The sequence below is a fragment of the Actinia tenebrosa genome, unplaced genomic scaffold, assembly GCF_029948245.1.
Source record: "Actinia tenebrosa isolate PJP-AT-01 unplaced genomic scaffold, QUT_ActTen_1.0 utg344__unscaffolded, whole genome shotgun sequence".
NCBI lineage: Eukaryota > Metazoa > Cnidaria > Anthozoa > Actiniaria > Actiniidae > Actinia > Actinia tenebrosa.
In genome coordinates, this window is record NW_028292606.1 from 453,659 (window position 1) to 468,293 (window position 14,635).

Sequence of the window (14,635 nt, forward strand, 5' to 3'; positions counted from 1 at the left end):
TAAAAAAATATAGCACGAATATAGAAACATCAAGTATCAATCACCTTGAGTAGTCGCTGTAGCTTCTGGAACACTAGTTGGAGCCTTTCCTGGTAAAAATCAATTGAACGTTTTCAAGCCGATTATACTGAATTGTGTCAACAATTTGGAGCCAAGCGCTATACAAAACACATTCACCTACCCTTTCCTTAAGTAAAGCCAGATCATACATATTGAATATATATATATATATATATATATTTAGGCACTGCCTAAAAGCGGATCTCGCAATAGGGAGCCCAATTTAGATAAAACTGAAAGATGAAAATAAAATCCATCGGACGAAGCGAAGCGAACGAAAAACATACGATATTGGGTTAAAAACAACCGAATTGTTAAAGATTTACAATGCTAAATAAAGGCCAAATACTTGTTGCAATATTTGCTCTCCGGATTATATTTCATCCAGCATTAAAATCAATTAAGCTTATATATAGAAATATTAACAGTTTTGAGAGAAATTCTTTGATTTGTCGATAAAAATTCTTGTCAAAATCATTATTAAATAATATATTACTGTTTGCTAAAAAACACACACCTGACTTCTTGCAGAACACTTCATGATATACCTTTGACTATATGAAAGTTTTTTTTAATTGTTGTTAGTCTATAATTTGTCCTAAAACTAATTTTTCTGTGCATTTGAGATCCGCATTTACGAGTAGTTTTTCTCTGACATCAATCGGGATCCCTGTGTTGTGTACACGGACGTACGGACGGAAGTGACGTCAGCCAAGCCATGAAAAATCAACTCGATGGTTTACCACTTTTTCTTAAGTATGGTGCTCCACTCGGGAGCTCCGCTATCACAGCAAAATGCAATTACTAAATATAGCAGATAGAACGAATAAAGAAACATCAAGTATCAAATACCTTGAGTAGTAGGTGTAGCTTCAGGAACACGAGTTGGATCCCTTCCTGATAAATATTAATTAAACGTTTTCAAACCGATTATACTGAATTGTGTCAATAATTTGGAACCAAGCGCCTATACAAAACACATTCACTCATCCTTTCCTTAAGTAAGGCCAGATTACACATAATTATCACAGCAAAATGCAATCTCTAAATATAGCATATAGCACGAATACAGAAACATCAAGTATCAATCACCTTGAGTAGTAGTTGTATCTTCAGGAAGTAAGAGTTAATTACCGAGAACGGAGGCAATTAATTATGTTATTTATCAATTGAGAAGGTTTTCTATCAAATGTTGCTCATTATAAATACGAACGGTCTATATATAGTTATTAACCGGGTTAATAACTATATATTGACCTCGCATTTATAATGAGTGTTATAACAAAAATAAAGCCTTGTGAATAACAAAGAAAACCGTGTCAATTGAGAAATAACACGAGTTGGAGCCTTTCCTAATAAATATGAATTGAACGTTTTCAGACCGATTATACTGATATTGTGTGAACAATTTGGAAAAAAGCGCTACACAAATCAAATTCACCCACCCTTTCCTAATCAAGGCCAGATCACACATATTTATCACAGAAAAATGATATTTCCAAAACTAACCTTCTATAGCCTGCATGAGCGGTTGGGTCTGTGCTGGCAACTGTTCGTAGGTGTCAGGATTTAATACGTTACTGGGGCTGCTAACCACTCCATTCAATTGAGATGGGTCACGACGACGTCCTACCCGTACAGCGTATATCCCCACATTTCCATTCCTCAACTGGTTCACTAATTGTCCTCTTTGTGCTGCATATCGTGGATCCAAGTCACCTCCGGAAAGGATAACTAAAATCTATATTGGAATCAATCAAAACATAAATCCAAACTCAAATTTTAATTAACACTATTTGATTTAAAAGGTGGAACCAAACTAATTCAGAGCGAATTTTGGGCAATTTTATTCTCGCTCCCTTCGCAAAGCTATTACGTCAATTTAACTGTATTTTTCAAATAATGTGCTTGGATTATCCTAGATTCTAACAGTGTATTTTATTTTAAGATTTTTTAAATGTTTAGCCTATTACGGCCGAAAATCAAACAGTGTTATTTTTAGTTTTTTGCTTTTTTCTCCTCATCCTCGGGTACGATTTTTCTAAAATTTTCAGAATCTTATCATCTAGTACTAATGCAACCTGTGTACAAATTTGGATGGAAAGTCTTGGGCAGAAAAAAAGTTATGACGCCGCTTTAAAATTCGACCCAAAATTCGAAGCATATGAAACATCGCGCTTTAAAAACATTACCATGAAACGGATTGCCTCGAAGTTTTCACATATCTATTTCCAAGTGTTAGGGATAAGCCTTATGAAAACTCAGCATCAAATCTTAAAAACTCATCGAATAAATGTTTTTTTAATAATTGTCGTTGTAAAACTCAAAAATGAGAATTTTGCTAAAAATCACATTTTCGCCGTTTTCTTTAAAACTGCTCCAAGTTTTTTCTTCAAACTTTCTACATCAATAGACCAGAGCTTTATCTAGATGGCAGTGAAATTTCTACAGCTCGTCCTATCCAAATTTTGAAGAAAACATTTTTTAAAGTGAGGTGTACCAAACGATCTCTCACCTTGTCGATCGACAACAACGCTCTCGGTCGTTCCACACGGTTAAGTTCGGGAGAATATCTGCATAACGACATCTTCAATGTCATTGTGTTTATGCAGATATTCTGCCGAACTGTCCCGAAGTTAACATTGTGGAATGTCCGAGAGCGTTGCTGTAGACCGATATTGAATTAATTATTTCTAGCGGGGTGAGGTGTTAAGGCTTATCCGCAATACTTGGAAATGGATATGTTAAAAACATCAAGGCAATCCATTCCATGGTAATGTTTCTAAAGCGCGATGTTTCATATGCTTCAAATTTTGTATCGAATTTTCAAGCGGCGTCATAACTTTTTTTCTGCCCAAGAATTTCCATCCAAATTTGCATTACTACTAGATGATAAGATTCTGAAAATTTTAGAAAAATCGTAACTGAGGATGAGGAGAAAAAAGCAAAAAACTAAAAATAACACTGTTTGATTTTCGGCCGTAATAGGCTAAACATTTTAAAAAATCTTAAAATAAAATACACTGTTAGAATCTAGGATAATCCAAGCACATTATATGAAAAATACAGTTAAATTGAAGTAATAGTTTTGTGAAGGGAGCGAGAATAAAATTGTCCAAAATTCGCTCTGAATTAGTTTGGTTCCACCTTAAATATTTCTACCTTTCTTGCGTCTGGCCGTGCACCATATCTCGGATCGCTAAATCCAGCCTTTGCCATTCGAAGACCTACACGGATGTTTCTCTGATCTCCACTCTCAGGAAGGACCGTGTCTATATTCTCATCGACCGTTTCAGTGTTGTACCGGTACTGCAGTTGGCCGGCTGACGGAAATGAGAATCTCATTGCTCCTCCATTGGCGTACACTGCGTACGCTACGTGAGTACCTTTAGGAGAGATCTGGAAATATCTCAACAGTGATTTGGAAAAGCTCTTCAGCCTGTTGAAAGGTACACCTCTAGAGCTATCAACCAAGAACATAAGGTCAATGGGCTTTGATTTTGCTAAAAAGAAAAAAAAAAGATTACCAAATATGTGTAAGTAACCCTACTTGAACATGGCCTTTTGAATGTAAGCAACAACCATAATGGGACAATGCATATCAAAAATAAATAAATAAATAAATAAATATTAATAAATAATAATAACAAAAGAATATAACACCAAAGCTTCGTATAAAAGAAAGAAGAAAACGAAGAAATAAATAAGCAAACAATCAAAACAAAGGAAAAGGAAGGAAGGAAGGAAGGAAGGAAGGAAGGAAGGAAGGAAGGAAGGAAGGAAGGAAGGAAGGAAGGAAGGAAGGAAGGAAGGGAGGAAGAAAGGAAGTAAGGAAGGGAGGGAGGGGGGAGGGAGCGGGGAAGGGAGCGAGGGAGGGGAGGAAGGTGGGAGGAAGGATAGAAAGAGTGCACGAAAACAACAATGAAATTAAAAAATTAACCACAAAAATATGAAAACATATCACCTGCAGTAATCGGTGTAGGTTCTGGAGCACGAGACGGGACCTTTCCTAGTAAAAAAAATGAATTATGATATCACTTGTACATAAATGGAAAGGTGGGTTTAGCGGTTATTTTACATTCTTAGCATTCCTAGCGTGGATACGCTCCAAGGATTTCAAAAGTTCTTTACACTACTATACCATGAGGTGTACTACCGGTAGGGAAGAGAATACAATGATAAAAAAAGATTCAGTATTTTGAAAAAGTGATTTAATTACATGTTAAACGAACAACTCATTTCATGTGCAAATTGACTGTCGGCGAAATTGAGGCGCTTCAGCCTTCTATTGTATTATTATTTCGTGTTTACCTAGTATTTTACTCAATAAGCATCCCCGTTTTAGAGTGAAATGTCGTCTTTTGGGAGCGCTTTACTTATAACGAAAATCAGCATAGATAAGCTTTTTGCCTAGCCGTTCTCTTTAGGACGTAAAAATAGGATATTTCACGTCTTACTTTCAGGATAAGACGGTAATGATGCACAGTGTTTCGTACATTCCAACGAGTATCTATTGAATAGCGCAATTAGTGCTATTGTATGTTTGCCGTCGTCGTCGTCGTTGCCGTCCTGCAGCTTAAGGTGCCTAGTATGGCCACCAAACAGTATATACGTTATAGTGGACCATAGCCGACTTGGTACGAGCTAATATCATGTATTTAGTTGTATTTGGGTTAGTTGTTAGATAATTCTTTAAGCGCCACAAGCGTAACTTTGCAAAAATTGTATTCAGTCGTAAGGTTACATTATCAGTTGTTTCAACAAATATACAGTAGATAAATTCGTATCTTTTGCGTAAATAGATTGGTTGAAGTTGTGTATTTCTTGCACCAAATCAGGTGGAACCTTACAAAAGATGTAGATCAATGTAAATTCAAGAACAGATGCATGCCGTACAACAAAAGTGACGAGCGATAATTCTTCACCAAGGTCTTCTGTGTTCGAACTCCGGGCTACTTTCTTATCCAAGAACAGACATCCCCAAATATCCCGAGGGGGTGTATCTTCATAATATCAAGTTATAAAATAATTTTAAACTAGACTATATTATCCTTCCTTGTACTTTAAAAAAATCACAGAATTTTAACGTGGAAAAAAAAAATGCAATTCCTACAACAAACCTTCTATAGCCTGTATGAGCGGTCGGCTCTGTGCTGGCAACTGATCGTAGGTGTCAGGATTTAATACGCTACTGGGGCTGCTAACCACTTCATTCAATTGAGATGGGTCACGACGACGTCCTACCCGTATAACGTGTATCCCAACATTTCCATTCTTCAACTGGTTCACTAATTGTCTTCTTTGTGCTGCATATCGTGGATCCAAGTCACCTCCGGAAAGAATAACCAAAATCTACAACGGAATCAATCAAAATATGAATCCAATCCCAAATTTTAGATTAACACTATCTGATTTGAATATTCCTACCTTTCTTGCGTCAGGTCGTGCACCATATTTTGAGTCGCTAAATCCAATCTGTGCCACTTGAAGACCCCCTCGCATGTTTCTCTGATCTCCAGTCTCAGGAAGTACCGCGTCTATATTCTCATTGACCGTTTCAGTGTTGTATCGGTACCGTAGTATATCGGCTGACGGAAATGAGAATCTCAGTGACCCTTTATTGGCGTACACTGCGAATGCTACGTGAGTACCTCCAGGAGAGATCTTGAAATATCTCAAGAGTGATTTGGTAAAACTCTTCATCCTGTTAAAAGGCACGCCTCTAGAACTATCAACCAAGAACATTAAATCTGTCGCTTTTGGTTTGGCTGCGGGAAAAAAAACAAAACTCAGTAGTTAATCTGGATGAAACATATTAATTACGTTACACATTGAAAAAATTGAAATACTTCAGTTTCGAGCTCTCTTTGCTCAGTCGTAGTCTCGTTTGTGCGTTATGATATTCAGCTATTCAACTTAAACCCTTGGCATTTCATATTTCCGAAAATTGCCACAAAAATCGCATCAAAAATCGCCGCAAAAATCGCCAGCGTAAACGGGGCTGTAGGCAGCCTCCTCAATTAAGAACAAAAACTAAACCTCAACAGCAACAAGAACAAGATCAACAGAATTGAAACAAACTGTATAAACTAAGAACGCACAAGTCACCTTCAGGGGTTGGAGTAACATCTGCCGTTTGAGTGGGCTTTTTTTCTAAAAAAAAAAAAGTAAAGAGATTTGACTGAGGTTATGTAGTAAATTAGGTGTCAATAACCTTGTATATAAAATATTTATTTCGACCTTTCGGGCTAAACGCTCATCATCAGGGAAATTGTGTTAAGGACGTTCATGGGCATTGTTCGCGCGCATTCTTTCTACCCATGAATTTAGTGAGCGCACGTTCATCGTGATGATGACATTCTAAAACATTATAAAAATTTGTTAATATCAAAGTCGGGGACCGCCTTTTTTATTTCGTTTTTCGAAAGTACTTCACAGTACACAGCTTTAGGGGACAAATAGAAAATATAACGATGGGATAAAATCGAAATTACATATTTTGTGCATAATTGGAATAGGATTTCACGTAACGGGAATGCTCCAAGTCCATGCACACTTGTAGCCAAATAACATTTTTTATCATATGACCCGTACGGCCCTGCTCGCGCGCTCTAATAAAACCATTGGAAAAAGTCACGTGATGGGGGCCGGACGGGTTGACGTAAGCGGGCCGGAAAAACCCGTCCGGCCCTGCTCGAATCCGCGCGCTTTCTTTTTTTTAATTATTTTTATTTTCGTGAGGGTCATATGATAAAATGCTAATTGACTGAGTTAGGTCGGGCCGTACGAGAAAATATTTGGCTCTCGGTGCGCTCGGTCCGTACGGCATCACCTCGAGCCAAATATTTTCCCGTACGGCCCTCCCACTCAGTCAATAAGTACATAATATTTCTAATTTCAAACACAATGTTTAAAATCTAAAGAAATATTTGGCTATTTTTTAGAGTCATGGGGAGAATTTCGTATTTCACTGAAAAACGGTGATCTTTCACGCATTCTGACGGCTAAACGAAATCGGGGACCCCCATTTTTTGTTGTTGTTATGCTTAATTTACTTCTAGTATGATGTAGTTTCATGATGCAAAATTTAAAAAAAATTCTCATGATGCGAACTTTTGCCCTTGAACGTCCTAAAACATTTATTTCAAACAAATTAACAAATATAACCATAATAATATAATTGAATTTAGTATTATTTCTATTATTTTTGTGGTTATAATACTATTTCATTTATTTTTTTCACTATTATCTATTTTTTCATCTATTTATATTAATATGTATTTATAAATCTATTTCAGTTTGATTTTCATTTGAGTGCTAAGCTCACCGCTTTTTTTCGGCGAAACACCTGGAAGAAAGCCGCCAATAATAAAAAAAGGTTGGCTTTTAATTTTCGGAACCATATTATTATTATTATTATCATCATCATCATCATCATGCATCATCATCATCAATAATTGATGTACCTAGTTTTTCATCCACTGGACCTCTTTTTAAAAGATCTCAAGTTCTACCAATTGAAAACAGGGTGATGCTTAAATCAGATACTCTAGTTTACAAAGCCTTGAATGGTCACTGTCCAAGCTATATCAATAATATGTTTATACCACTTTCTACAGTATCCAAACGCACCACTAGAAGTTCGTTAAATAACAACCTATAGATACCAAACTTTAAATTAGCCACAACTAGAAAAGGCATAAGATTTAATGGAGCCACAATCTATAACACTTTACCAGTAGATATTAAATCTACTAAACATTGAAGTCATTTGTAAAAAGGGCGTAATCTAGAAATTCTTCTTAGAAATGTACATAATTTCGACATACGGTAATTTATTACTTAACATATATATATATACATACGTAATATACGCATTTATGTAAATTATTCTTATATCATATTTATCATATATATTCATGTTGTTTTTTTAAATCTTATTTTATTATTTTTTAGAAGGCCCAGTGTAAAATTAGCTTTGCTAAACTGGTGTATTTTTATAAATACTTTCTTAAACCTTCTTTAAATAAAGTTTACTTACTTACATCATTATCATCTTCTTCATCATCATCTTCATCATCAGTATCATCATTATCATCATCATCATCATCATCATTAACATCATCATCATAATTATTATCGTCATCATCATTATCATTATCACCGTCATCTTCATCATTATCATTATTATTATAAATATTATTATTATTATTATCATCATCATCATGTCTTACAGGTATCTTACGCATTGTCGACCTAATACCTTAACTAGAAATAGTTTACTAACAAATGAAAATTACCTTCCGTAGTCGGAAGAACTTCTGTAGTAACAGTAGAAGCTGTAGTTGGAGCCTCTTCTGGAAAACGTAAGAATAATACATAGAACTGATTATCCTTAATCGATCTTTGACGATGAATGTTATTTCGTTTTCTATCTGTTTTGGACAGCGTTAATTGTGAAATTCCAATTCCATCTTTGATATATTAATTTCTATATTAATTTCTCAAACTTAAAACTATATTTGCACTTGTCAAGAGGTAACAATGGTCTATTTTTAAATACTGTGAAAGTTCAATAAAAGTACGGGGGAATTTTCGAAGTCTATGAGTTTTGAAAAAGTTTGCGTAGTTGCACAAACCCAGATAGTGGCTTCAGCGATTACTTTACCTTCTCGAACCCTGGTGGCTAATAATGCTGCGGCAGCGGGTTTAAGCTCATTATATTCTTCAACCTGCGTTACATCATCTTCATTAGCAGCCAAAGCCAACACTTGGGTCTTGTTAATACTTCGTCCCACTCCATACGGATAAATTTTGACTCCATTCTGAGCCAGCCTTTTGGCAACCTTCTCAGGTGGTGTGTGAGGTTTATCTGTTGCTTGAGGACCGGTCATCAACAGCACAATTCTCTATTGAAGTGATAACGTCAAACGTCAGTAACAAAAATGAGTGAAAATTAAAATTATCCAGTTGCTCCATATCAATCGGGTGAATCAGTATCATGGCTGTTGTTATTAGGTTCAATTATCTATGAAATTTTAGACTAAAAACTTGTCATCCATTCCTAGTTTGAATAGGCTACTTCAACAAAAGTCAAGCAAGGTTTTCTTGCATGTTCAAGTATTGAAGCCTAAAACGTGAGAACAAAGTTTTGAAAAAATCCATTTTGTTCGTGACCTTTTGATGATTGGATTTACATTACCCATAGTGCAGTTCGAGATTGGTATGCAACATGCAACAAAATCTCGCTTAATTTTTTTTAAAGAGTATCACTATAAATAATAATAACAATAATAAAACAAAAATAAAAAGGGTACAATACATGAATAAACTTATTATATAGTAAAGAAGACAATGTTTATATTACCCTTTTAGCGTTCCTTCGCGCGCCTCCTTTATCGCTAAATAAATCCTTCTCTGCCAGTTCCAAAGCAGTATCTATCCTTCTCTTAGTTCCAGGTTGTCGAGGAGCAGTTTCTATGAGTCTCTGGACTGCAGATGGAATCAGACGATTGCCTTCGAGAGTTCTGAAGTTAAAGTGAACTACTGGTTCCTCGGAAAAGGAAATTAGTCCAAACCGTGTGCCATTGGCGCCTGGAGACACCTCAGGGAATTGCCTCACAAAGTTCTTAGTAAAAGTTTTTATACGAGCCCAGTCTTGGGTGGCCACATCTTCCGATGAATCAAGCAAAATACCAACGTCCAATGGTTGTGCTGCTACAAAAAACACAAGAATGTACGCTTTGAGAAATAATGAAATAATATGAGAGCAACACGCTCGTTGAAAAGCACAATGCTCCAGTTTCGAGTTCTATTTGCTCAGTCTTAGTCTCGTTTGTGCTTCATAATATTCAGCTATTCGACCAAAACTCGTGGCATTTTAATCAACTCGTATTGTTTCGTAGTACATATATTCCTTACTATAGAATGGACCTTACTAAGAGAAAAAAACACATTTGGAGTTCCCAGTTGCTAATGCATCAGGGATTGTCTTAAATTTGTGTAGAATATCCACGTGTTTCGAGTTTCCCGTTACTCATGGGTAAGGGATTGCCTTAAATTTGTGTAGGATATTCACGTGTTTCGAGTTCCCCGTTACTCATGCGTAAGCGATTGCCTTAAATTTGTGTAGAATATCCACGTGTTTGGAGTTCCCAGTTGCTAATTCATCAGGGATTGCCTTAAATTTGTGTAGAATATCCACGTGTTTCTAGATTTCCCGTTACTCATGCGTCAGGGATTGCCTTAAATTTGTGTAGAATATCCACGTGTTTGGAGTTCCCAGTTGCTAATTCATCAGGGATTGCCTTAAATTTGTGTAGAATATCCACGTGTTTGGAGTTCCCAGTTGCTAATTCATCAGGGATTGCCTTAAATTTGTGTAGAATATCCACGTGTTTGGAGTTCCCAGTTGCTAATGCGTCAGGGATTGCCTTAAATTTGTGTAGAATATCCACGTGTTTCGAGTTCCCAGTTGCTAATGCATCAGGGATTGCCTTAAATTTGTGTAGGATATTCACGTGTTTCGAGTTACCAGTTGCTAATGCATCAGGGATTGCCTTAAATTTGTGTAGAATATCCACGTGTTTCGAGTTCCCAGTTGCTAATGCATCAGGGGTTGCCTTAAATGTGTGTAGAATATCAACGTATTTCGAGATTTGTGTAGAATATCCATGTGTTTCGAGTTCCCAGTTGCTAATTCATCAGGGATTGCCTTAAATTTGTGTAGGATATTCACGTGTTTCGAGTTACCAGTTACTCATGCGTCAGGGATTGCCTTAAATTTGTGCATATTATGTTATAGAGCAGTTTTCGTATGACTGCGAAAAGCTCACGGCACGAACACGGTCGTGACACAGCAAGGGATACGCCAGACCAATCACATTGCACGAGAATTCATTCTCTATCCAATCAAATACCCAGAACACGGCATAAACACGGCATAAACACGGCATAAACACGGCATAAACACGGCATAAACACGGCGCGGGCACGGTCACGCCAAAGTCACGGCAGTTTCAGACCAATCACATTGCGCGATAAAAAAATCAGCCAATTAAAATTCTAGAAAACATCATGGTCACGGCACGGCACTGAGCTTTTCACAGTCATACGAAAACTGCACTTTTAAGATTACGTGTTCTAATGAAGGTGTTTTTAGTGCTGAATTTATGCATTTATGAATTTATGCATAATTTAATGTTGGTATTTGTGAATATTTAGACACTGATTCGAGGGTAACCCGGAGTAAATGAGTAATTAAAAAACACAGCGGTAAGCTGGAACTCGAAACTGGTCTATTACAATTGAAAATATACTTGTGTTGCATCGAGTTTAAAAGGGGAAAATATCAATAATGATTTACATGTTACAATAATGCAATTTATATCCGTCCTTACCTGGTTTAGCTCTTGCGGCTTTAGCTGAAACTAAATAATTTACTGAACGTTAAAAAGAAAACCATGCGTGACTGAATGGAATAACAATTGGGAATATAATTCAAATCTATTAATATTAAACCTGAGGGATCAGCTTCTTTGTGTGATGGAACTATTAACCAATCAAAGGGCGCAACAAACGATATTTACTCGATGTAAAAATTAAAGCAAGTTGCAACACCCAAGTTAAAAGGCACATTTGTCATTACATGCGCAATTTCGTAATTGCGACATTACCATTTTCAAATGAGTTAAGCAGCAATCTTGAATGAGATTTGCACAAGAGATGTGGCGGCGTTTCTCAGTCATGTTACCACTAAATTACTTCACGACAAAAGAAATCTGAAATTCAATAAGTACCTTCCGCACAGATTGCGTTTAAGATCGGTCTGACTCTTATCTGCAAATCCTCTAATGTTGGAACAATGAAGACAGACTTTTCATTTGAAGCAATGTCCGATAACTCTGATTTGGAAACGCCAGGTCCAATACCAAGGGAATATACCAAGACGCCTTTATCCTTCAGAAGCTGAGATGCTTGTTTTACAGGAGTATAGTCACCCCTGTCTTTTGTTTGTTGTCCGTCGGTTATTACAAGGATGACCTACAACAAAGTACAAGGAAAAAAGGAAAATGCCATAGATTAATCAATCTCGAATAGATATATATATATATTATATTTTTTGTTTTTGTTTGTTAATTTATTTCTTCTTTTTTTAATTATTTTATTTCTTTTTTATTAATTTATTAAAAAATAAAAAATAAAATACAAATATTTTTTTTATTTCTTGCTTTTTCATTACTTCTTATCACTAAGGCTTACACAACCATGTGAAAAGCACAGAGCGATCATTGTAAGCCAACCCGGTACTGATTGGCTTGGTTAAGAATCTGATATTTTTTACCAGTGCAACATAATTTTTTACCTTTGATGCCTCTTTCCTCATTCCAGCAGCCCTTGTAAATATATTACTGTTGGCCAAAGCAAGTGCCTTGTCAGTGAAAGTAAATCCTCTCAGAAGTTGCACTTTATTCATAAGTTTGCCATATTCTGCAGCTGTGACACTGGAGCCTTGCAGGGTATTGAAATCGAATGCAACCTTAGCATCACTACTGTACACCACAGCAGCCGCGTGATTTCCATCGCTGCTCACAGTAATTTCATCGATGATACTAATTACAAAGTTCTGTAGAGTTTTCCAGTTTCGACGACCTAGGCTTCCAGATGAGTCCATCAAGAATGCTATGTCTACCTTATCCTCACATTCCACTAAAAACAATTCAAATAATAAGTGAGTCATCATTTATAAAAGTGAAAAGCTAAATTCTCTCATATCATTAAAAAAAACTACATTGACCGAGCCTTTAGCTCAATATGAACACGGATTAACTAGCAAAAGTACACGTTGTTCCTAATGTTCTCACCTTTGACTTCAGGCGTAGGGGTTACCGTTGGAGACACTGTTGTACGAGCGGGTGTGTCTGTTAATATAAAACAATGTGATTGAAAGTGCAAATAAGCCAATTACATGTACTAATACAACCATCGAAATAAATGGCCATGCTTTATATGTTACAACTGCGAAAGCTCGTTACATAAGGCCTTAGAAAGATGACCGTAAAATCAACCCTGGCCCTCTTAATTCCCTACAACCACCACCATCAAATAAGAATACGAAAATCGACAGTACCATTTATTCACTTTGGTTTTGTGCTGATACACTACATCACTACATCCACAGACGAGAAATTGGTGTATTTTCAATAAACTGCAATCCTTACCTTTTTCAGGCGAAACAGGTATCTTTGTTGTTGATGGAGTTGGTACGACCGTAGCTATGACAAAATGTAGAACGTTAGCAACGGCCAATAATATAAAAATGCTAAATTTGATGTCAGGGTTTCTTTATTGATACGAAACAGACATCAAAACCTCAAATGCTTAAGGCCATGGTATTTTATTGTAAAGGTATAGGTTATAAACGACGAAGGCTACTGCTTGGTTTTATCGACTCATTTTACTATGTAAGAGAAATCGAGAGAAAACCTTTCTAAGCAGAGGCCTGAACCATTGTACTATTTCGACGATACGGCTGCCATCTTGCAAGAGGGCAAAACAAAGCAAAGATGACGGGAAATATAAGAGTTTCGTGTGTTTGTCTTTACTTTTAATAAGAATAGTATTGGCATTTCCTATAGAACGCAAATATCAGTTCTGGTCTCTAAATACATCTATCCATTTAAACTCAATCCCTATTACGCGTTGTCTCGTAAGATGTATTCATATGTTAAATACTGCTAGCTGACAAGATCCATGTTCATCATAAAACCAATGTTTTTGTAACTTACGGCACTGACAACTATTGCATGCATAAAGTATGCATGTGCGAACACTTTATTATCCCTCAAAACTCATTTTTTCACACGAAATTTCTATGTGACAACCCTTCAATCTGTTGTTGTACTTACGGCATTTTCCTTGGCCAACGACTGTGATATATTTGTTTGTGACGCATGCTTTAGCTCTAAGCTGGCACGTATTGATGTAGGTGTTCCCATCTGATCCACATACATAACCAGGTACACCTCCGACTGGACAAGACTGGCATATACATGTTGGTTTGCCACTAATCATGATGCATCTGGAGTAGGGAGGTGACGTACATTTGTACCCAAGACAAGTATCTGTTTACAAAATATTATGTGTTTATAAGATAAAATGGTTTACTCTCATCCACTGAACCCAGCAATTTATTTTTGTTTTTCAATTCTTTAACGTGGCAATTGTCCCAGGTTACTAACTAAACCATTTAGAGATATGAGAGGTCACATATTGTTGCAGCCTTATGCGTCATCTTAATTATATATGCTATAGATATGCGCTCGCAGTACCACAATAACAATAAGTTTAGCAAACCTGGTCTTATAACTTGTGCGGTGGTAGTCTTTGTCACTGGTTTGGTTGCTGAAATTGCAAACAAAACAAAACAAAATATAAAAATGGAAAAGGATATTCTGAGAACCAATTTAGTCCGCATTTGACGACTAATCAATATTTGGTGTCCATCACTTAAAGTTTTACTACTAAAAGACTCGAATTCAAAACATGTTTGCATCTGTATATTTGACTTATTGGA

The 14,635-nt window shown here is 36.3% G+C and overlaps 1 protein-coding gene across 7 annotated transcripts in view; it reads right to left on the reverse strand.

Annotated features, from left to right (window-relative positions):
- LOC116307005 (uncharacterized) overlaps positions 1-14,635 on the reverse strand; it is a 130,204-nt gene that overhangs the window by 43,941 nt on the left and 71,628 nt on the right. For 5 of the 7 annotated variants that reach the window (XM_089025481.1, XM_089025480.1, XM_089025477.1 and 2 more), the window contains exons 91-108: positions 14,416-14,463; positions 13,968-14,183; positions 13,281-13,334; positions 12,924-12,980; positions 12,425-12,768; positions 11,859-12,102; positions 11,460-11,489; positions 9,428-9,777; positions 8,729-8,969; positions 8,361-8,417; positions 6,169-6,213; positions 5,488-5,828; positions 5,181-5,412; positions 4,025-4,069; positions 3,223-3,563; positions 1,570-1,801; positions 913-957; positions 45-89 (exon numbers count right to left, since the gene is read on the reverse strand). In XM_089025481.1, coding sequence (XP_088881607.1) covers positions 45-89; positions 913-957; positions 1,570-1,801; positions 3,223-3,563; positions 4,025-4,069; positions 5,181-5,412; positions 5,488-5,828; positions 6,169-6,213; positions 8,361-8,417; positions 8,729-8,969; positions 9,428-9,777; positions 11,460-11,489; positions 11,859-12,102; positions 12,425-12,768; positions 12,924-12,980; positions 13,281-13,334; positions 13,968-14,183; positions 14,416-14,463 — 2,967 coding nt within the window. The remainder of the gene's footprint in view (positions 1-44; positions 90-912; positions 958-1,569; positions 1,802-3,222; positions 3,564-4,024; positions 4,070-5,180; positions 5,413-5,487; positions 5,829-6,168; positions 6,214-8,360; positions 8,418-8,728; positions 8,970-9,427; positions 9,778-11,459; positions 11,490-11,858; positions 12,103-12,424; positions 12,769-12,923; positions 12,981-13,280; positions 13,335-13,967; positions 14,184-14,415; positions 14,464-14,635) is intronic. The other 2 variants (XM_089025479.1, XM_089025482.1) reach the window with 2 other exon arrangements.